At 39.3% G+C, this 24,256-nt stretch overlaps 1 protein-coding gene across 2 annotated transcripts in view; it reads left to right on the top strand.

The window, feature by feature from the left end:
* ADGRD1 (adhesion G protein-coupled receptor D1) overlaps positions 1–24,256 on the top strand; it is a 156,546-nt gene that overhangs the window by 64,837 nt on the left and 67,453 nt on the right. For both annotated transcript variants that reach the window (XM_035895375.1, XM_009639838.2), the window contains 2 exons: positions 21,353–21,426; positions 23,357–23,480. In XM_035895375.1, coding sequence (XP_035751268.1) covers positions 21,353–21,426; positions 23,357–23,480 — 198 coding nt within the window. The remainder of the gene's footprint in view (positions 1–21,352; positions 21,427–23,356; positions 23,481–24,256) is intronic.

Below are 24,256 nucleotides of genomic sequence, written 5' to 3' on the forward strand. Positions count from 1 at the left end.
GTAATTGATAGAAGCACCTGGGAAAAATTCCCAGGCAAGAAGGGTCTGCAGTATTTTACAAGACGAATTGCCTTGGGTTCAACATGGACCTTATTTTCCATTGCCTTGCACTTTGTGTAGCTATGTACAGTGAGCACTGATGTAATTCTACTCCTGTTCAGCAGCATTTGAGGCTGGCCTTGCACATACAAAAATAACTAGACAAGGCTCTGGGTATTTTCTGCCTTTTGAAGGTTTGGTTCTTTTTTAATCCTGTAAATATCCTTTTTTTTTTTCTTTTTTAAACTGCCCTTTAAATTTCTGTTTAATCCTAATCTTTATTAAATCTTAATGCTTTACAACACCCCTCTTCAGTAGATACCTGTTTAAATCAAAGTATTTAATTCGAAAAAATCACCATATTGTAGTGATCCAGAACACTGAGAGCAGGAAAAATGCTGACATACAAATGGCTGTCTTATAAAAAGCTAGAAAAGGTACGAAAAAAGATATGTAGAGAAAAACCTAAAGCAAACAAAAGAGTTGGCCAGCAAGTTAAATTATAAGGGTAAAGTTTAAACCCAACTGTTCCAGAATAAGGCAACTTCTTCAGTCCTGAAGGACTGACTCCGAGAACATAGGAAGCTTGAATAAAATGAATAAAAATGAAAACTGTGTAAACCTTTGCTCTCGAACTCTGAACCAAACAGTACGTAAGCTTTAATGAGATTCAGAAAGATATTGTTAACTTAAAAATACAGTGTAAGACTATGCACTTCTTGATTTGTGTTTGAACGGGACGTGAATGCTATGAAAATAGCTTTTCATGTGGCATTTCTGGTTTGTGGCTAGCCAGGCACTATGGGGAATCTCATGCAACTGTCATTCGCATGAAACTGAAAAAGCTGCAGTTTGTGGGCCAAGTTTCAGCTATGCTGTAAGTAAACCATGCAGTTTTGGAGCAGTGTCCCAGATTTCTGAGTTTTCTAAAGTTAAAATAAGAGAAAAGACTGGAAATGATCTGGTTTTGGTAGAGTTCAGCTTTCTGCCAATGTAGTGCTGTTAATTATTATCTCTTTCCTATGATATGCCCACTCCAATTTTAAACAGGCCTTGTGAAACAGTTGGATCAAGCTGAGCCATCAGAAAATCTGTCTTCATCCTAAACAGGCGTTAGGGTTCTGCCTGTGATACAAGACCTGACACCTGGAAGTTCTGGTTCGGGTGGGGGCGGTGGGCAGGAAATTCAGGTACTTGGTATCTTTCTAACTAAGCATATAACTTTTCACAGTCACTTTGCTTTGTTCTGGCTCTTAGAAGCAAAGACATGGATGATCTGCCAAGCTTATTCAGTATTCACTTGTTTTTATTTGTTTTACCTGCAGTTTTCTAGAGTGTTGCTGAATTAATGTATAAATTGCTTTCATTTATAATTGCAGTTGTGAATATGTAAATCTGCTTTCTGTAAGGATAAATATTAAGATGTCTCTATTTGTGTAAGAAGATTATTTTCATATATTTACTCCATCCTTTTACTGCCCTTAAAATCCTTATATGTGGTCCCTTGATTAGGGTTGCTGTGATACCCTTGATCATTACGCGAGTGAACTGCAGTTGTATAAAGTGAATGATTGTAATTACAAAGGGAGAGTGAAAAGATTGTTTTACACTGACCAAGCATTTGATAGCTAAAATCAATTTCTAGATCTGGCATAATCTGCTTCTGTAACTTTGAGCAAACTGTTCAAACGTAGTTGGTTCACTGAGATGAAATAAGGGGAAGTATGATGAATTATCTCAAGAAGGGAAACAGGCCATAATAATACAGTGCCTCAGTTTTCCTGTCTGTGAAATGGACACAACACTTTCAGCTTTTTTTATTCCTAGCCGTACTTCTCTATTTGGGTATTTGGCTCTTCAGAGCTGACACTGTGTGTGTGCACAGTGCTTGGCGTGTTGGCACTTAACACAAATAAAGACATGGAACAGAGATTTTAGGATATATTGCTGGTGCATCACTGGTAGAAATTAATTAGAAGATAATGTATGATATTGTTTTGGGGAAGTCTTCCTGTTCCAATACACACATTTAACAAAACACAAGCAAATTCCCACCCCCACCTTCCAAAAAAGATCCAAGGAAGCCACGTTCTGGTCCCACTAAAGTCAATGGCAAAGTTCCCACTGACTTCAAAGAGACCAGGAGGTGGCTGTTTTAAGTATAGATACTTTTTTCAATAAAAGCAAGAGAAGCTAACTGAAAACAACTTGGGCAGCTCACACAGTTGCTGGTTCCCATATGCCACAATTATTTTACTATTTGGTTTGTGTCCATTTCTCATCATAAATTTGAATCAGACATTATTTATCTTGCTAGTAAGACCTTTGGAGAAGAAACTGTTTATGCAAAAAAAAATCACTAAGTTCTGTGTAAAATTATTTTCTTAATGATTTCATTTTTTTAGCTAGACCTCTTGTATACCATGTAATGCGGTAGGAAATAGCATACATCAAAGAAGCAACCTCAGTTTTCCTCAAGTGGCTATGTGCTTAGTTTCTGTGATTCATATAGGATTCACATATGTTTTACTTTATTATTATTATTTATTGTAACTTCAGTCTCTTGGAGAAACTTCAGGAGAAAATTTATTATTCTGTTGAAGTCACCATCTCAACAGAAAGATTTAACTGGAAGTGGGCAAGCCATTGCACTCCTACTAGTTTCTGCTGGAAAAATTTATCTTCTTTTTCCCTTTCCCAACTATTATTTACCCAGATAAAGAGCCTGTATATTTTTATAGTGGTGAATGTTCCTTCCTGAGCTCTCTGGAGGGAAATCTCAAGTGCTGGAGTTTCCGAGTTATCAGCCGTGTACTGTGGGCTGTGACTCTTGGGCTGCTCAGCTCTCGAAGCCCTACGGGAAATCTTGGTTCTTCAGCGTGCAAATCTCCAGACATCTGATCTTACTGCATGTCTGCTCTTGTTCTTGACACAGAACAGTTCACAGGGAAGGCATTAGTGATCAGGTGAGCTGCCCAAATTGATTTGTTCAGTTTAACTCAATTTTACTGGAAATAAAGTCCTGGCCAGCAACTGAACCAGGGGTGGAACCTCTCTCCAGTCCAGAAGTTTACAATACTTGTTATTTTAGTCCTTTTTACTGCCACAGATGAGATAGTTTGACTTATAGTTTAAGAGATGTTTTGGGAGAAAAAGCACTATATATAAATGAAAGATATTATTATTACTATTACAGGGTTCTCCATAACTTTTATAGTTCATAGGCTGTCAGCATTTTCTTTAGAAACCCTGTATTTTAGGTGTCTACACTTCAGCCTTGAAGTTGTCCTCAGAGTTAAAAGTTGAAATACTAGAAACAAGCTCAAAACATAGTTGTTCCCCTCCTCTCATCTTTTCTCATAAAATGAAAACAAACTCTTTAGAAACTCTTTACCTCACAAAGACTCAGATAAATAAATGACAGGGTTGGCTTCAGGCATTGTCATGCTCTAAAACTAAAAAAAAACAAACCCGGCAACAAAAAAATCCCCCCCAACCAACAAACAACCCCCCAAAGCATTGTTTCTCTTTTATTTTAATGCGAATCTCTGGAAGTCATCACCCCGGTGGGACTGATCTTGTAGTTTACATGAATTTGGTGGGTCTGATCCTCTTGCCACCAAAATCGGTGAATGAACTCCCTGTACTGAAAAGGAATAAAAGCTCGGGTAAAGCAGTAGAATAACAGGTAGGGGAAATGTACAAAAAAAATATGACACATGCATCCTTAGAAATGTAGGTGATAAAACTGCCTGCAGGCTTTTTCACTTATATGCTATGGGGAAACATGTTGAGCGGTTATGTTGTCAATCTTTGGACTGTGATAACGTATACCTCTGAGATATCAAGATACGTGTTCTGGGCAAGATTTAGTATGACTGAATTTAATAATTTACTGTATTACCTTTAGGCTGAAAATCAAGAGAATGTGACCCAGAAGAGAAATATCAAAATGTTTTGAAAATGTCATAGTATTTTTTATCACTCTGATTTCTTGGGGGAAATGGTATGGAAAATAAGGACTTTTTAATATTTTAATTTTTAGAATTTTATGACATTTTTATTTTTCCCCCACATTGTACCAAAAATGGAAAAGCCAAACAAAATTAAAACAACTTCCCCCACATGTTGTAGAGAGGAATATTTGTTTCATGTAAAATAAGAAACAATTCTTCATGAATCTTTGAGTTTTCTGTCCGATGGATGAACTCTGAAATGGGTAATTTCATACCCCAAAACAATTTCATGAACAGGCATACATTTGGTTTTCTTCTTCGCTGTCTGTGTGTGAGAAAGCTGCTGAAATCTCCCCAATAGGTAATTTTATATTTCATCTGGCTTCTGATTAGGCCGAGCACAGACTGTGCACTCAACATTTGTAGCTGTGTCTCTTTTTTTGGATGTGATCCTTCTTCCTATCAGATAAACTGAAGCCTAATTTAATCTAATCGGAGAGTGTTTGTTCTGTGAACAGAATGTTTTTTCTGAGACTCTCTCTCACTCCTGTGTTCATCCACATGTTTGCGTAATTTCCAACCACAGTCAAAATACTGCTGGCATTGTCCAGAGAATGTATTTTAGTTTGCAGTTGTGTGCTGTGCCCAAACGCATTATGAGTTTCAGCTTGAGAACAGAGTGAAAAGAAACACTATAGATATATGAAATTAGAATTAAATGCCAATAGTTCTGTTTGAATAAGCCACCCTGTTTCAGCCTAACATGGAAGTATTCTCTCAAAGAAATTTTTGTGACCTCGAGGAGTGTGGGGAAACAATAATTTTCTTTTGTTTTCATCAAATGGCCCTCTAAGAAAAGTATGTTTAAAAGCCACAACCAACCCACAAAATAAAATAAGCTTTTTTTTTTAAAGGAAAGAAAATTGTAAATGTTACGATCAAAATTAATAGGAAATAACATTGCTTTTAACTGTGGGAAATCTGCACATGTTAGTTTTCTGAAGATATTTTAAACCTTGCCTCAGCCCTCAGCACGCCAGCAAACTGCTTTATATAGCTTGTGCCAGAGGAGCTGTGTTAGTAATTGATGTTGGGGAACTGGAGGCTGCCATGCCAGAGTCTCATGATTGCTACGTTTGCTGGCCTGTGTGCGTTATTAACGGTTGGATAGCAGTCCCCTGGTGTAACATACATTAAAGGCTGCTTGTGTTAATTACTAGGAAGAAGTAGGCAAAACTAGCTATTTGCAATGTCATTTTTTGTCAGCTGAAGACAACGAATCAAAGTCTAGCAAGTGCTGTAAGCTATAATATCCACGTACCACATAGTTGTATGCTGCAATTTGCACAACGTCTACAGCCATCTACAGCATTTCTATTACATGGGGTATGTTACTATGTATGCTTTAATTTATGTTTAGATTTTTCAATATTTTACCATATTCCCACTGAGGCAGAGGGGTTGTTAGGCACCCAGTGAAAAGAACAGAGGAGCCTTGCATTCCAGTTCTTCAGTGTGTGGTTGATAAAAAGATGCAATATAGCTGCAATCTCATTTATATACAATACGTCAAGGATGAGAGTAGATTACTGCTGTCTAGACTGCCCAAAGCTGGAATTAGTTTCACTGTTCCTTCTATTAAGTTAAAAAATAATGTGATTGTTTTTATGATTTCAGTCCTTGAGGGCAGGGAAGAAAGAGGAGCTAAAAGCAGTACAAGTGGCATGTGGACTTAGAGAGAAACAGTATTTTAATAGCCTTGATTCTTCAAGTGTAAGACATGCACCTGCAATACAGATTACATCTAATAGTCCTCAATATTGCATCAAATAGTTACTCAGTACACCTGAGTGTTTACATTTTGCCTTCAGGTGTCTTCACATGTATTTTATCTTTTTGTCTTCTCACGCAAGTTCTTGTGATAGTTATGTTGCATCCCCTAAATATCTCTACTAACAGCAAACAAGAAATCCTTACAGTGGTGCAGAACAAAGGACACGCATAATCTTGATGCCTGAGTAGCCTCTTCCTTTCTTTGGGAGACTCAAGTGGGAATGATACTCATGTCTTTGTGATGCAGGATCAGTCCCCAGGTTTCTCTTCTGTGATGTGCAATGGTTAAGCTCAGTGCAGATGGTTGAAACGCTCACCAGCAAGTCTGCAAATTCCTCTTCACAGAAAAGTAGGTTGTGCTTTAGGGAAGAGGATACAGCTGGAACTCACAGAAGGGATTAAGGAGTGGGACGGGCCATTGCATACAGCAATCACTTTTCTGTCCTGAACACTCCTTTACACAAATGGCTCCTTTGAATACAGCAGCTCACGTTCATAAACATTAGGGCAACCTGTATCTGAGTCAGTCAAACCCAAAACACTAGAAAATAGTGCAAGCTGGAAAAACAAACAAAATCCCCTAAAATGTACCCTCAAAGTGGGCCCCACCTTTGTGCTATAAAGGGCTCTGGTGCTGGAAAGCTCTTGCTGGGCTGGCAGCACTTTCCAGCAATGAAATCTGGTGGAATCTGAAGTCTCCGAGGGTGTTAATGAGGAATTTTGCTGGCCCTATAATGGAGACAATGATCCAAAACTCTTTCAAATGCAAAGAAAGACTGTAACTGGCTTAAATGGGTTTGGGATCAAGCCATGAATTCTGTAATGATGCTCACTTTGTAGGCAGATTGGGTTGGACATACGGACGCTTGCTGATTTTGTTGCAGCTCAGTCTCAGTTACAGGTGCACTCACCCTGAAGGTCCTTATAGGTCCAGTGCCACATAAAGAGACTAAGTGTGATAATGATAGGTCTGTTTATAAAATTGCATTAAACCTCCTTGCATTTAAAAAGTTATGCTGAACATCCTTAATGACCAGATTGTTAAAAGCTGCTTTTATGGGTAGCAGACATTAAAGGTTAGATATTCCTAAAACATACTGACTCACCTGAGACATTGGATGTGGCCTTTTGATTTTGTTGCTCTTCCTGCTCTACTGCGGTTGAATGTGGAAAGAACTGGAGACTTTGCCAAGGCTAACTGTGAGAAGTGAAGTAGGAACAAAACTCAAAAAAACGTTGCATCAATATTTTGCTGGTGGGAAATAATAAAATGTACCTAAGATGTACTGGGTAGCACCAGAGGTAGCTGAGTGTTGTGCAACACTGTTTAAGAGTCATAAGTGATAATCCTGTTAGTAAATAATGTTTCAGATGCGGTCGGTTTTGCTCCTTTTGAAAGTTGTATGTTCTTTCATTCCCTTAATGTGAACTACTCTTAGATTACAAACTCATTGTTGTACACATGGCCGAGTCCAAGAGGAAGAAACAAGTGTGTTTTCCCTTCCCTCTTCCCATCTATCTGTCCTCTTCTCCAGGCTCTTCTGCTTTTTGATTCTGTGTATCACGAGGAGGCTATAATGAAGGGCTGGCCATAAGCTTGAAGATTGCATTTAAACTATATTCTTTTTCTTTGTATTGAAGCTCGAGGCTGTTTCACTCTGGTGCTTTAAACTTCTGATTTATTAGCAAGCACAACCTGGGCTATCCCCTACAGTGATCATGGTCCCCACTAGGTAAATTACAGCCTTATGGTACAGTTTTATGAGAGTGCTTGTGTGATGTTCCCATTAACTGCAGCACAGCCTTTTGTGTGCAGGGCAGTCCAAGGATTCCAGTGATAGCATTGATGCCCCTCATAACTTACTGTGCTGAAGAGAATCTAAATACACCTCCAGGGAAGGTTGTTTTTCCTTTTTCTCCTATTCTCCATTTTTAGAAATACTTGATTTTGAATTACTTACCACAAGATTTTGTGAAAGAACCTCTCATCTATGTAAGAAATGACTTGGCACTTTTTTTAATGAACCACTTTTTAAGTATTACTAAATAAGCAGTAGATTATATGGACATGGGATAGATATGCATAGCATGTGTCTTTTTTGATTATGAGGATACTAGACGTTCTTAAGTTGTAAGTAATGGTTGGAAAGAATCTCTTGACTTATTTGGACTGTCTATCACTCTGTGACAGGTTAACCATCATCTGTTTATTAAAAAATAAATGTATTTTTAAGGATGTCAGCCACTTATTCAAGTATTTATAAACTGTAAAAAGGAGGTCTTAATTGGAAGTGTTGCCCCATTGGAAATATTCCCATGAACACTAGAAAGAATGTTTCCAAAAATAACGTGTTTAGCAAAAGAAAGAAATCTCCATGCTCTATGGCATAAAGCATCCCGAACTAGGACTCAGATGACACTGAAATAGTTGCTGTAATGTTCTGAGACACTGTGTTCCTAAAACTGGACTGTCTTTCTTTTTAATAACTCTTAATCATAGCGGAACAGGAATATTGTGCCTTGTACCTCCTGAAGTCACAGGGAGTTTCCCTACTAAGTTCAGTGGGAACAGGATGGGTGCCTCTCTGCCCTATGAAGCTACTGTCATGCAGCAGTTTGCTGAAGGCTTCTGCTTTCTGGTTTGTAATTTTTCTGAAGTTCTATAGAATTATCCTAGTAGACTAAATTGTGCATTCAGCCATTTCTGCTTGGGTATGATTATAGTTTTATTAGATCTAAAAGCTTTTCCCCTATTTATGTAATACATTTTATTTAAAGAAAAAACAAGAAAAGATAAGATGCCAATTGATTTACAGGGTGCCTGTGTCACTGGAGCTCACTGGAATGTGACACCCTGGTATGTTGCTTAACTGCTGGCCGCTGCTTCTTGTCAGGATGCTTAAAAAACCAGGTTACCGCACTGTGACATTTCACTGAAGTGCAAGGATGAGAAAGGACAGGGGTGTAGCAGCATTTCCATTGAAGGCAGAACATAAGATTTCTCATTCTTTGCCCATTTTAAATTGTTGTGCTAAGTAATTGACAAGCAAGTTTGGAGATTTTGCAAAGCTCTAATGACCAGAGCTGCATTCCTTAAACCATTAGATCAGTTTCCAGAGGGACCCATTGCTGATTTCAGGAATCACATGGAAAAACTGAGCTCCAGACAAACAGCGTGAAATGGGAGCTGAGTAATTATGGAGGTATTCAAATTTATGGCAGAAGATGCCTTTATGTGGCACTTCATGATATGCCCAGATGAATCAGCCGGCAGGCGGTTATACGGTATCAGGCTGCTTGTTTCTCTTCCTGAGCTTGCTGCAGTGTGCTTTGGGTTTGCTTTGCCCCCTCTTTGGTGCAGCTGCACACAACTATTTTGGTGAAACGTTTGTGTAAAATTTTAGCTGCAGAAAAAGAGGAAAAGCTGGTGTTATTGGCAAAGCCGTGAAAGACTGTGAAAGTTTGAATGTACCCCTTTACTTTAAAACTTTCCTGGTTTTCCTGAAAGTAAAACGTACCGTGAAAATTCAGAGCTCCAGCTACTTATTGTGCTTCTGTAAACACAGCCTCAAAGTTGCCTTTGTATGGTTCCTGCAGTCCAGGGTGGTGAAGCTGGGCACCCTGGGCTCTCTGGTCCCTCTGCCAGCCCCGACTGCCCCACGCTCCATGGAGTGCTGGAGGAGGACACTGGCCGTGATAGCGCTGCAGCCTCTGGACACTGTCCTTGTGCCACGCAAGAGTCGTGGCAGAGCCACGAGGCCCTGGCTTAAATTACAGTTGGCTATTTTTCTGTCACTGCTGTATCAGCCACAATATCTCTATCTGCGTTCTGTCTAGAGACATGCACAAAGCTCCACTAACTTCCATTTTCTCATCTGAAAAATGAACTCAATGGCTTAGTCTCATATTACTCAACTTTGTAGCTGGAGTTAATGGACCAGGCCTAATTCCAAAGTGGTTCTCAATTTGTTGGATGTGGCTGATGCACAAATCAAATAGTTCTGGCACCCTGACACTTCCTGTGAATGAAGAATGACACTAAACTAGAGAGTTGTGTGAATTTCATCCCCATTCATGCAACAGACTAAAAGACAACTCATATTTGGCAAATGTACAGGAATGGGAGAAAAGATTCAAATCAGAAGAGGAAGAATGTAAATGTTCTTAAGAGATTTTTTTTTCCACAATGAAAGGAAAAAAAAAAAAAAGCAATGGAAACCCATGAGCTTAATCCTAGAAAGATCTAGTCAGGAGAGTATAATATCTTAATGGGATGTTAAGGTCTAAGAAACACAGAGTCTTGCAAGAGGGTGTGTTATTTTACTCTGCTGCTCAAGAAGCATTACAGAAGAGTATTTTTGTCTCAAGATGAGGATTAATGTTAGACCCAATCTGGTGCAGGTCTGGGTTGTATCTGAACAGAGTAATCCTGCTCCTGTCCTTGTCTCTCTTCCCATGGGTTCGTCGTCTCATTTATTGATTGTACTGCTTAAGACAGCAGCTGTAGCTTATTGATGTGGTAGAAAACTCGCACTGTTTGTTGGGGTTAATTTTCTTTTTTTTAGATCATTTTCACTCTGTGGCTGTATGTTTGCTAGAACTGGAATAAGTAAAGCAGTGGGCATGTATCTCCCTACCTGGAGTTTGGGGAGAGAAGTCAAGGGAAGAAAGTCCCTGAGTTAACCAGGTATGTAAGGAGGTGTTCAGAGACCCAAGGCTGCTTATCGGAAAACGCCACAGTATTAGGCTGTATGAGAACACAGGCTTCTACACTGGTCTGTGCAGATTTTAGCTGGATTCTCACTGTGCAAAGCATAACAAAAGTACAGGAGTCATATTTTAGACTGAGACATTACAGACTAAATAGGTAGGATAATGAATGTGAAACGAAACATAGAGACAGGAAAGAACCTGTGAAAATTCACATGAGGAGAGTGAATTTGGGAATAAAACCGAGTGTCCAAGTGATTTTTTTGATTACACAGAATAAACACTGCCTTATCTCACCTAGTGGGCCTTAATATCTTGGCCTTAAGCAAGCATAAGTGTTTTGTAATATTTTCCAGTCTGGTTACAACAGTCTTATCGTAGAAGGACTGTGGTGCTGTATCTTTCTGAAAGTCTTTGTCATGAGATGTGGCGTTGCAACTGGAATGTTTATTGTACTCTGTCATTATTTATACTCCATCGCTTCCATTGACTGCCCATCCCACCCGCTCCCTGGAGATTAACAGAGTCAGGGAAAGGATAAATGATGATTAGCAGCTAGTCAAGGGATGTAAGAGCTGAAAGGGTCAATATAAAACAAAGGCTGCCACATATAATTCACAAAGAATGTGAGGCATTGCTTTTCAGAGGCAACATTCGCATAGCCAGGATTTTAATGAGAATGGAAAATGCTAACATATAAATCCAGTCCTAGAAAAAGATATTAGCAACAACCATAGCGTGTGGTAAATATTTTTACCATTAAGCCTGGTACTCTGTTTCTAACATGAACTATTAAAACTCCTCCTAAAGCTTTCATTAAATTATGTCTTCAAAACACCCTTTAAAACATGGTCCTTTGTTTGGAAAGAAATGTTAGCAAAGATGATTCTACAAATGCATAACGATCCAAGTGAATATTTTACAAAATCTTTTTTTTTTTTTCAAAGCATGCAATGCAGACCTGATAAAACTCTGACTGAAGCTGATGAAGGGGCTTCTGACATCTGAAGAAGCTGGTACTTTCCTTCAGGAGTACAATTTTATTCATATTAGCATATCTATGTCATAAACCAGAGTCCCATTAAGTTACATGCTGTGCACACACAAAAGGACTTTTGTGCCTGTGCCTTAAAGACCTTGCACCTTGGATGCTCACTTAGTTCTTGCTGCTTCGCTGTCACCTCAATTCTTCCTCACCAAGGGTTGCTAAGCCCTTGCTTATGCAGGTGTGTATATTGGAGACAGGATTGTGCTTCAGCTAGAGCCCTGGGCAAAGCCTTACGGACTTAACTGGGCTCCCAAAGGATCTCAGGGAACCTTGCCCAGGACCAGCAGCCCTAGCTCCCTTGCCATATTCCTATTCCCATGGTGCCCTCTTTCTTTATCCTGCTTCATGGGTGGGTTTTGGCCATATCAGACTATTTGCATTCCCAGACTCCCAAAGTTACCCATTCCCAGAAGCTAATTTTGTCCTTGGAGGTCAAGTGCAGGGCACTGAAGTCTTTACAAACTAGATAAATGCATTATTCCCAGTAATTCCATAAACAGTCCATTATTCCTGTTATTATCATGCTGAATACATGACATTTTAATGTTTAATTGCTCCAGGATGTCAAAGTCTTTGTGCTTTTCAAAAGTAAGCCCATAGACTTTGGTCTTTGAGTGAGAAAATTAAGACATCTTTGTGCTTTTTCTTTTTGTCTACTTAGAAAAGGCAATATGTATTGATTCTTCACTTGGTAATCTGTCTTTGGCTAACTACTATGCGCTCCTTGTGGGAAAAAAATGCCTAGATAGTCTCTGAAGCCTCTTCCATAACAAACATGATTGGATATTGATTGATTTTTCTTATAATTATGACTTTCAGTCTTGTAGGAAATGGAGATGTTTGCTAATTCAGACTTCATTTGTGTATAGGTAAAGTAGTATGTAAAACTGAACCCCAAAAGTGCCAGTGAGACTTGCCATTGCTGTTGGGTTGTGTAGCTTCGTGTTTTTGAATTTGGTACAACTTCTTGTTGTTGCCAGTGTTTGCTAGCAGTTGGGACCAAACCTCTGTTTTACGGGTTTTCAGTTTCAGCAGAGCTTTGTGAAATCTGGTTTTCAAAAATCCGGGCATGTCATGTTTGGAATACGGGTGACTGTACTGTGGAAATTGGAGCAAACCCTCATGGGCACTGACTGCCTGTCTGTCCCTCTGTGGGCAGTGTGTGGCACAACAGGCAAAGTGCCCAACTCCCACCCAGCTAGTGCTGAGTTGTCCCAATTTCTTGTTTCTGATTTAAATTCTCTCTGCCTGAGAAACATGGGATTGCGAATCACAACTGCAGTTTAAATGGTTAAATCTGAATGTCTTGAATGGTTTGCATCTGATGCAAATGTTTCTTGTCTTAAAAAAAAAAAAAAGCCATCAGGAGGAAAAGTCTAAGCACTGTTTTGGAAACTAAGAATTGTGGAAATATTACCTAATAGGAAAAGTATTCTTAAAACTGATTCTACTCTGTGCATCCCTTTAAGGCATTATGCTTTATGCCTGCCTTCTGGTCCCTGTCACAGCTCTTGTCATTGCCTAGACATTGTTTTCTGTTACAGAGCTCTGCATTGGGCCTGGACAGTTGTATGGTAAAGGGAAATATTTCTGCCTCTGTCAAAATACTACAGGTGAATGGTGGAAAAAAAAAATCTGTTTACCTCTTTCGTTACGGTTCTGTTGGATTAGAAAACATGTCCATTTTTAAATAGCCTTTTCAGTATCAATCAGACCACTTGTTTTCCTTTAGCAGTACTTTCACATGAGGTAAGAAAAATAGAGGAGATTAAGAAAGGGTGTATAGAAGGAATATCTGCTTCTCGTTTTTAGAAAAGCAATACATTATTAATATAATAAGGCAGAGTAGCAGAAAAAGGCACAGCAAAAGGAAACAAAAAACCTTAATAAAAGATACCATCATCTATTTCACTAAGCAGTTGTGGAAAGTTATCGTGAACTTGTATCAGCATGACCACAAAATCTACTTTATTATGCTGATTATAGGGAGGATGGGGAAAAGCTGAAATGATGTTTCATTCATCTATCCAAAAGGGCCTATAAGCTTCTAGCAGCCTATGCGACTTGAATTTTGCAAGTCTGGCGGATGTTTTGCATGGACAACTTTGTAAGTATTTGATTTTATTTGCATTAAGAATAGTGTTTTCAAGGAGTCTAGGAGTACAGAAGCAGGATAAAGCAACACAGTCTTGGACCGGAGGAATGAGCATGCCAACCAGTCGTGCTAATAGCCAGCCTGGGCAAGTAGTATCTTACAAAATTACTTCCTGGCAGAACCAGGCCAAATGCCCAGGTTTGGGGTAGTTTTGTATTTTCAGCTTTGCTTCACCCATGTTCAAAGATTAATTTCATCCTGGCCCAACTCACTCAGATGTGTTAAAACAGATCAGAGCATAAAAGATATAAATGAGATCTTGGTTAGGGGAGAACGGCCCCATGGGATCTGGTGTTTACGGCCTCTCAGCAGTCTCTGCTTTAGGTAGGTCTACCAATGAAAACAATGATAGACTTCCTCTTATTCATTTATTTTCTAGTGTGACGAACTCTCCTTGAGCCCTGGCAATCAAGCTGTGTTTCTTCTTCTGTCCAGGGTGAAGTTCTGGTAGCTCTGAGTGTGTGCTGGAAGGGAGGGGAGGTGGGAAGAGCAGAAAAGCTGCTCTCCGGGGCTTTGTGTGACATTAAAACAGATTAAGGTCTTTTAAGCAATGAGTAACTGCTTCAACACGGGCACCTTGAGTGAAATAACTTGCATTTTAAACTACCTGATTTAAATTAGATCTCTTTGGAGCCAGACTGCATTCATTAATTTTGGAGAGGCAATATCTAGTTGGAGGTTATGCCTTGAGTCAGTAGGAGGCAATGTGGAGTGTCCCAGCAAGTCTGATGACACTGGCTCTGTGTAAACAATTCTGTCAATAACACGCAGGAAAGAAACTAGCTCTTGCTTGCTCTCTCATTTGAATTGACTTGCTAAAACTCAAAGAAGTGGGAAAACATGTCCAAGGTGTTTCAGTATCTGTGATTTAATTTTGCACTCCTTAGTCCATCCTTAGACGTGTAAATCATGTGCGTGTTTAGAGGGCGGTGTACATACAGATTTTTTTTCTTGCTTATGTTTAACTGTCAGGTTATATCAAAACCATCTGACTGCTATATTGCTAATTACTTAAATGATACTATTTCTAGAGAGACAATATTATTCTTTTCACTTTGCCATTCTTTGGAAGAGAACTGTGCTTTAAGGGACATGAGAAACCACTTTTTCACTTAAGCATTAAGGCAGCTTTTCATAGAGATCATCAGTTTTCTGTGTTTATAGGTGCTCACATAAGGAAAGGCTGCCATGCTGAGCCCCATTTCTCACTGACTGGCATTTAAAATTTTTAAACATCAAATATTTACTGATGTAACTTGGTAGCTGCCCAAATTGAATTTCAAAGGTCCTTATCCTGCAGTTTCTGTCTGTGCATGCCTTCCATTGAAGTCAGCTCCATGCATCTCTAATGAAAATGAACCTTCTTCAACCTTCTGTGGCTATTTTTCAGCTTTTCTGTGCTTTCCATTTATTACCATGATTTACAACAATATTGTGAGTATTATTAATCCAGATTGCAGTCAATGGGAGTTTGGCATGGTTTTACGCTGCAGTACTGCATCTTAAATAGTTTTGGCTTCTAAGCTGAAGGAATTTGGCATGCAACTACTTGTCACTGCCCAGTGTTAACAAATACACACAAAATGCTCATCGTGCTGCATGCACCCAGGCCAAAGAGAAACAAAAAGGGAAGAAATATATCATTACATATTTGAGATCTTTGAAATTGAGGAATGTATGAAAGCATAGTCCATAGAGGGTACGTGGCTTAGTGAGGTTGAGTGAGGTGCTTTGTGCTCAGAAGTTCCTGAATCCAGGCCTCAGCTCTGACCCACTGATGCTGCGCTGTGTTGACACTCTGAGGCATCTATGTGAATGTAACTTCTGTGTTAGGGTGGGAATTTTTTAGCTATAAAATTAAAGAAGAGCCATTTGGGAGCTGTGCATGTGTGTTGAGGGAGGTTACTCAAAGGTTGCAGTCAGTTTCCATTGCTAAAATTGCAGCTTTCCTTGAGCAGTTTGGAAAAAAATTACTTTTATGCTATTTAGCATCCAAACCCAGAGTGAAGAGCTATTACTCCTTTAGTGCTGTCATGACATTGCACCTCAAGTACATTCAGCAATCACTGCCCCAGCTTTTCTAGGTGCCATGAAGCCTACCTATGCTGTAACTAGGTAACTTGAAGTGGATCAAAGAGGCAAGCTGAAGAAAGATGAGCACCAAGTAATAGTTCCAGTTTCTGTAGATCATAAGCAACTGGTTTACAGCGTTTTTCTACAGATGCACAGTGCCTGACAGCCCACACTGAGATCTGCAAGTGGTCAGATATTGTCTTGGCAGCTGTTGGATGAAGCCCCTATTTCGGTGCCGTAAGAGAGATGGGATCCTGTTAAGAGGATGGCATTTTTATTTCAAGGGATATGGATTGGCTAGTTTAAGAAAAATAGCAAGATCTTCTAATGTTGTACATATTCAGAAGTAATCAAATTTTTTTGCTATGCGCAATAATTAAAAAAAAAAAAAAAGTACCAGGACAATTTCCTCATCCATTCTCTCCTCCTTTTCTTTCTCTATTTGTAAAAATGCCATCTAGTAGAGCAGCCAAGATATTTTCAGTCTGTTGCTCATGGTTTTTTTCATTACTTTTTTTGTTCTCACACTGCTTGTCCAATACAGCAGCTGTTAAATGGAGAATTCTGAGAACGGGGGAGGGCTATTGGTGTGTAGCATTTGATTAACAATATTTTTGCAGAAAAATTATACATTTCAATTTTTTTATTTTTAACTTCAGGCAAAGGAAGGATCAAACTCAATCCATATTCAATTACATATGGCAACATTTTCTAATTTCAGATGCCTTTATCGCCTCTGACATTTCACTGTTCTTTTCCTTTATATTGTTGTCTTCCACCCTTTGTGATACCATGGGATTTTCTTTTTTAACTGTATGATTGTACCATTAAGAAAAACATTCATCGAGCTTTCATGTTGACCCTGGGAGCCCACAGGATTTGCTCACTGCTTCAGTTAAGTGTGTGTTGGCATAGCTCTGTTGACAACAACGGGAACACTAAAGGTCTGGCTTTTATGCGTAACACTTTATAATTCCCTATTGATATGCTAAATTTATTTTTGTACAATGTGTAACATTTTTTTTCATTACATATGCTAGTTACAACTTAGGGTGAATCAGATAAACAGACCCTAAATTAGAATAGTTGGGTGATCTAAGCCCAAGGTCTGTTGCAATGCAGTTTTCTCGCGGCTTGGAAGGTAACAGGCAATATAGCCGCTATAGAAATAGGTGATTATTCTTTCTTCCTCTTTCTTTGTCTGTTTCTTTGCAGGGAACTGAGGAGATGAATGTACCTTAAAGTTTTAACTTTTTAGGTAATTAGGAGAAGTAGATTGTATAAGGTGGAAAGGAAAGTTAATAAACTATGCGGTCCTGGATAGGTCACGCTAACAGTCGGGATGCTGCTGTGAGGATAGGAAATCCTTATATCAGAAGCATCATTTTAATCTCTAATTTAATCCATAAACCAGAATCAACAGTGCTTTTGATTCAAACACCTGTAAGAATATTCCAGAGGGGCTGTGAATTGCACAAAAGACACAAGCATATTGACAAGAGGCTTGTTTGCCTTAGTGCCTTTTCTTGTCACCTTCCAAATAATACATGGTATTCTTGGAGGTTGAGAAGACAAGGCTTCAAAAATCTCTGTATTAGACAAAATGCTGTATTTTGTAAACAGAGACAAGTGAACTCCAAATTGAACTTAATAGGATAAATTATGATCTGTTTTGGATGAGAGGAAGTCCAACACCCAACACATTGGGCTTGGAGCCATTACAGTTTAGATCAATGGCAGATCTGACCCACAGATTTGTTCTCCTTCACACTGGAGAAAAATACATATTGAATTAGAAGGTGCACACCCTCCTCCCTTGGTGGCCACCACCATGTAGCTAAATATTTGCTTTTTAAATTTGCGAGAGGAGAAACAAACTAATCTCATAAAGGTTCACCCCACCCTCTCCTTGGCTTCTCTTCCTTGGCAAGCCTTCCCGGCAGCAGCTGGCTGACTGTTTTTCTTCTGCAATTGTGTTCATGACATTTCCTGCAACTAGGTTTTCCTGAAGATTTCCAGCAGTTCTTCAAGTCCCCTACCCCCCTTTTTTGGCCTCTTCACCCACTAACCATGGCCTTGTGCCTAGTTCCCAGCAGTGTAAGTACCTTATCACCATCACACATCCAGGCATATCCTCTATATGCTCTCAACACATACAATGAATTTCTGTGGTTTTCTTGTAAGTCTGACTAATTTACCAAGAGTCAGTGGTTAGTGTAAAGGATGCTGAGATGCTGAACAGCCATGATGTGAACAGAGACAGTCCTTCCACAAGATATCAACTCCATCAGACAGACACAGAGTTTGCACTGTTTCTCAGTGACAAGAGATTGCTTTCCTCTTGTAATGTATTTCTTTTTTGAAGGAGCTGCTCATACCCCTTCTTCATGCAGGAGGACTGATATAAAGAACCTAGATTAGGGAGAACTGGTGTGCACAGATCCTGGATTATTTAGCGTGCTGGTACTTTCCTTCTCCACACTACTGAAAGCTCCGTAAACTGTCCTTTCACAGGCTTTTATAAACACTCAAGTGCCTTAATCTTTTAGTGTAAAAGCCTACTTGTATATTAAGCTTTCTGTTATCAATGTCATTAAATCAATATCCTTAGTGCTATCGGATCCAAGTCACATATAAGCTGTCACACACAGTTTAACTTAAGAAATGCAGTATTGAGGTACAGTCAGTTCATTTTTCATAGATTAGAGAGTTCTTTGAAGTAGACCTGTTGAAGATCAGAGAGGGTTTATTCCTCATTGTAGCCAATTTCTTACACGTTGGGGGGATTTCTATTCTAATGATGGTTTTGTTGCAGAACTTCAATGAAGTCTGAGAAGATGAGTGTTTTATGTGGTTATCATAAACGGCACTGAAAAGCCTTGTGAGGACTATGTCATCTGTGTTAAAACATAGGACATATTCTTTAGGAGAAATAAATAGGAAAATTGGTATGGACCATTCCTGTATATGCATTAGTTATCTATTCCTTTGCCATGTGCGTACGCATACATTTCTGGACAGCTCAGAGACTGTACAGCCTCACTTGATGTAGTCCTTTGCCTAATGAGTGACATCTGTGTTCAGAGTTAAAGATGGAGAAAAACAATAATTTATCTCTTGACAGGGATAATTGAGGGTAAAACATACATCTGGGATTTATTTGTGTAAAATGATATACAACTGAAGTACTGTGTCTTCTTCCAACCTGACCCTGCAGTGCCCTTTCCATTTAGTGTATTAAGAATCAAGATTTATCTAGAGATATCTTACAAATCAGAAATGACAATTATTACTTGATCTTAGCTGTTATTACAGCAGATCTTTCTCTCTTTATTTTAGCCACTGTTTGAATGTCATACAAGTGAGGTAATTTGTAATACAAACTGACTATGGGTTCTTTCAATTGCTTACTTCAGGAAAGCTATAGATATGATGGACATAATATTATACAGCGTAATGGGCAAACATTATGCTACGTACCCCCGCTGCTGGTAAAACAGAATGAACTCTGCCAGCAGAACTTTAAATTAACTGAAGTTGCAGAAGGCACTTTTCCAGCCGTGGGTTATGGATCATTAGTCTTCTGCAGTTTCTGAGCTAGTGTTCTTCAAGAGTACTCTGAACAGCAAGAGGTTGGATTAAAGGAAGGAAGCAGTTTCTGAAAGACACTCCATATTTCATAGGTGGTTTGTGATTTGGAAGGTGTGCAGAACTCCTGCTATTGTTCAAGGTGAGGCTCATGGTAGGGCACTTTCTGAATGAAATGGGAAAGTTCAGAATCGATGGATCTAGCAGCGAACATAACAGTTTGATCCTGAAGCCTTGCATGGGGCCTTTACAGGGCAGCCAGCGATGTGGAAGGGCTTTCACAGATGAAGGAGGACTCCTCTATATTAATTAATGTCATATACTTGGTTTTACTACACTCTCACCACACCTGGAAAGAAAGTGTCATGAGGAGACTGGGGGTTATATCAGTGAGATATTTCCTGGTGATGGGGGACGTGACTCTTGTCCTGTTATCACTACCCAGTGTAGCACACTCGTGAGAGTGTGAGGTTTTACTGTTTACTTTGCTCCCCTCGTGGAAAAAAGTTTACACTTACTGTTTACTTTGCTCCCCTCGTGGAAAAAAGCTACCGGATGTCATCAGATTCAAAGGGGAAAATAGAGACCCTTGGCAGATAAGTGGCAATCTTTCCTCTTCACAGAGCTCTGCTTCTGTAAGTACCCAACCCGCAATCTCAGCCATTTCTGTGATGAAGGCTTAGGGAAAAACGGGTGAGTCAAGGAACTAGAAATTTTGTCCAGGGATGTTGCTCAAGCAGATAAGAAAATTCCATTTAAGTTATCCAGAGATGTGAGTTAAGAAGAAGTAAATGGCCTTATCTATAGCATAGCTACTTGAAGTGTGTGGAAATCCAGTATGAATGTGTGAACGTCCTGGGTTGGGCAGAAATGCTTTATTATCTCTAGTAAGGAGGGAACTGTGCTACCTTGTGCCTGACACTCGTTGGACTTGCGGGAGAGGAGAATGAAAATTGCATCAGGGACTTCTTGTATTTGGTTGAGTTTCAGCATGATGAGGCGGTGAGGTTTTTTTTCCCTTCTTTCTCTAAAACAAGGAAAGCAATACTTGGTTATCTTTTGGCTTGGCAGAAGAATTGTGTTGCAACAATCCGAGGGCTGTTAATTCACCAGGGATTTGTTTATGTTGAAGACTCTTCTAATTAGAAAGTTGCCTTAAGGTAGAGTCTAACACTATGTGGACTTTGGGGTTTTATGTATCAGAAGGGGTTGAACAGATCCTGGAAATCCTCTAGTTTGCATATTTTGTCTATAACAAACTGTTACTTCACGCCAGTATAATTTGAATTTCATTTGTCATAAAACTGGTGTAACAGAGTGGAGTATGGGGTCCCAAAGCTTCCCGAATGGGAATGGGTATTCAGTTAGCGGCCAAATCTGTTTATGGAATATAGAAATTATGTAATAATGCTAAGGTTTGTTAAAATAAAATCTTGAATTATGGCATTGCTCTTTCAGTTTGATTGTATGTTTTAAAATAATTGCTATTGTGGAAAGAAAATGTCTGTGAGTTGGTCATTGCAATGCACGTATTTCAGTTATCAATCCTAAAATGTGAGATTCGTATTACACCAATGAGAACAAAACCCAGCAAATCCAAATATATGCTGAAGAATAACGCCCCAATCCTGCAAAAATTAACACATATATTTGTGCTTTTATAGAATAAATACTCCTGGTTGGCTATTTACTTAAATAGAACTCAGATTTCTCACTCAAAGTACATGAATTTAATCCCAGTGTGTAAAATTAAGACTGAATATCAGCCTTTGCATGTTTGGAGTTTGTGTTAAAGCCACGAAGACTGACAAAATTTGTTTTCAGTTATGGTGTGTTAATCTAGAATAAGTCTATGGAAATGACTGTAACAATGAGAATTTAAAGTAGTTGCATAGTGGAATTTAGTTATTTTTAAGCATTCCTTCAGGGTTTATATTTTCTTTCTTGCAGACTCTCAGACAATACAGCCAAGCACTAAATAAGAGTAACAGAATTCACCTCTACTGTGCATTTCTGGACTATAGGTATGTTACGTAATTTCAAATTCTTTAGCATGGTTTAATTAAATTACACTTAATTTGTGATGTTATATATTACCTATACTCTTCTTGTTCTCTTTCATTCATGAAAATAGTTAAAGAAATGGAGCCATTGGTTTACAGAAAACACAGTCTCATAGTAGCTTCTTACCATAATGAGGAGACTTGTTATTCACAGCCCCTGTGTCAGATAGGTGATTGAGAGACTGAAAAATTTTGGAATCAAAACTGCAGAATGATACAAATCATGCTTATCTTGGTTTACGAGTGTGTCCACTTGGGCAGATGCTCGGATGTTTTAAAATGGCAGTTCTCCAGCAGAGGCGTTGTTTTCACTGGATCTGTGCCTGTGTCACAACACCATGTGAGATCAGTACTTCAGAGCTGTGAATTTTGGCCAATGTATGGAACGGAGAAATATTATGCCCCTGAACAAGAATTAGAATAAAAGGGGCATAAATATCACCTTAAATTTCACTCAGAAAATAGGAACTATGGAAAAGCAGTGGCTATTCTTTTGAGCTCTGAATGTATTTCATCTGGTTTTGATTTCCAAATGTGCTGCTCTTCCTGAATCAATTGAGGAAGAACACAAATAGTGAATTTTGAATTTCATGGCGATTAACAGTTTTTGAGCTGTAACGGTATAAGCCTAATCGGTGCAGCAACAGCCTGCAATGCTGTGATCCCTCCTACCCGGCATGCACATGGGAAGGTCACTGTAATTGTTTTACTGAAGTTTTGTTTCAAGTATGTCAAACTGTCCCAGCTGGTGGCAGTTACTCGTTGTTATGGTTACTCACAAATTATAAGAAATTAGAAACAGATTTTACTGAAGCTAATTACTGTGGCTGGGGCATTGTTCCTGTACTGTTTTCCACTGGGGCTTGGGCCCTTGAGGCATTGCCTCGGGATAGAAACTGAAATACAAAAATCTGTCCTTCCAAATGAGTTTTATTTGTGTCAAGATGGTCTTATTCCCTAGTGCATGGTAGTTAAAGAATAAGCAATTGGTTTCTGACCTACAACAGACTCTCTTTGAGAACTCAAGGAGGTCCCAAAGGACAAAGGAAGGGTGAGGTAATACCTATCTTTAAAATAAGCACCAAGAAAAATACAGATCACTCAGCCTAGCTTCAAGACCCAGAATAATGTCAAAAGTAATAACCGGTTAAGAAGCAGAGAGTTTGGGTGGGTGTCATACTGTATCTGAGCCCCCCTGGACTTGTGGCTGTGGCTTCTGTGTCCCCACTCCACTGCAAGGCTGTGGTAACACAGGGGTTTCTGGGGTTCCCTGGCTCCAGGAAGGAGCAAACTCGTGAGGATCCTGTGCAGCCCTGGAACCAGGCCACACGGCCAGCCCAGCCATATCCTCAGTGGAACAGGAGCTGTTCTTGCTACCATTGAGGGTGAAGTGACAAAACCCAACTGACGTGGATGGGTCACTGGAAATCACACTCAGTCAGTCTGAATTACTTGTTTTGACAGGATGAGTGGGAAAGTGGATAAGGGAGAGGCAGCAGATATGATATGCTGACTCTTTTGACTTTTGCAAGCTTATTGACTCATCTGATATTAAAGTTCTCAGAATATATAAATTTGGATCTGGCTGAAATGCCATAAATGGGTTGCACAATGTAAAGAAAAAATGTAGTTATTGTTCATTAGTTATAAAACCGGGAAAAAATCTCTAGAGACATTCATGTTAGGGGTCTGATCTGGGCCCTGTTCCAGTTAATATTTTCCTTAATTATTTTCAGGATGGAACTGAGAAGACACTAGCAATGTTTGGCGATGTTCCAGCCTGAAATGGCTTTCAAACCTTTTTATCTCCTGTATAGTACAGTGCATGTTAAATTAACCTGATAAGATGCATTTCAATAGAGATTATGTTCCATTTTTGTGTGCTTTACAGCAATGGAACTGGTGTTTGGTCTAATGAAGGTTGTGTGCGTGAGAGTGGGGACCTCAACTACTCAGTGTGTCTTTGTAACCACCTCACTAACTTCGCCATTCTGATGCAAGTGGTGCCTCTGAAGGTGAGATTAAGCAAAGGACTAAATCTATCTGTTAAAAATGAAGCATAACTACATCAGTTGCATCCTCACACCACATCAGTAAGTGGAACTGGGTTCATTTTTGCCCCACTCAGATTTATTCCACATCTTGTTTTCTGGGATGATGTTTCAATACTTCTTGACTATATTTATTTTTTAAAACTTTTGGGAACTGAAATAGAGCATCAAATGAAACACATCTGTGGCAGGTGGGAATTCTGTTTACTCTATTTTATTCTCACCCTTTTGGCATGATTTCTTAAAGTACTAGGCAGGAAAAGCATTAGAGGACATCGTACAGATGACCCTGACTTTTATGATTCATTTTCAAGACAGAGACAGCTGAGATGTGGCTGTTCAAGGGGTTTGGTAACTAGACTTGTGCAATATGAACAGCCGAGCTTGAACTCCATGAGAAGCAAGCTCTGCTGCCAGCTGGCCCCTGCCATTGTCTCTGCCAGCTTTCCAAGTGCCTCCCCGCTGCTGTTTCTTCACCTCGTTGCCAAGCAGGGACTTGTGTAGAAGGAGCATGAGAAAGAACATAATGCTTTAGAGTTGAGAGTGAACCTCTTATGAATAGTTTTCTCTATGCTCAGTTCCTTTGTCCAAAGTTATCAAAAAAAATCTCTTTTCAGCTGGAATATGACACTTTCCCTGTTTACCCAAGATCTTATGCTTGCTATTCATACTCACCACTGGTTTCAGATGAAGCTTTGGTGGCAGACAAGTTACTTTCCTCACTAGACATGTTCTTCTCT

This window comes from Egretta garzetta, unplaced genomic scaffold (genome assembly GCF_000687185.1).
Source record: "Egretta garzetta isolate BGI_Z169 unplaced genomic scaffold, ASM68718v1 scaffold25, whole genome shotgun sequence".
NCBI lineage: Eukaryota > Metazoa > Chordata > Aves > Pelecaniformes > Ardeidae > Egretta > Egretta garzetta.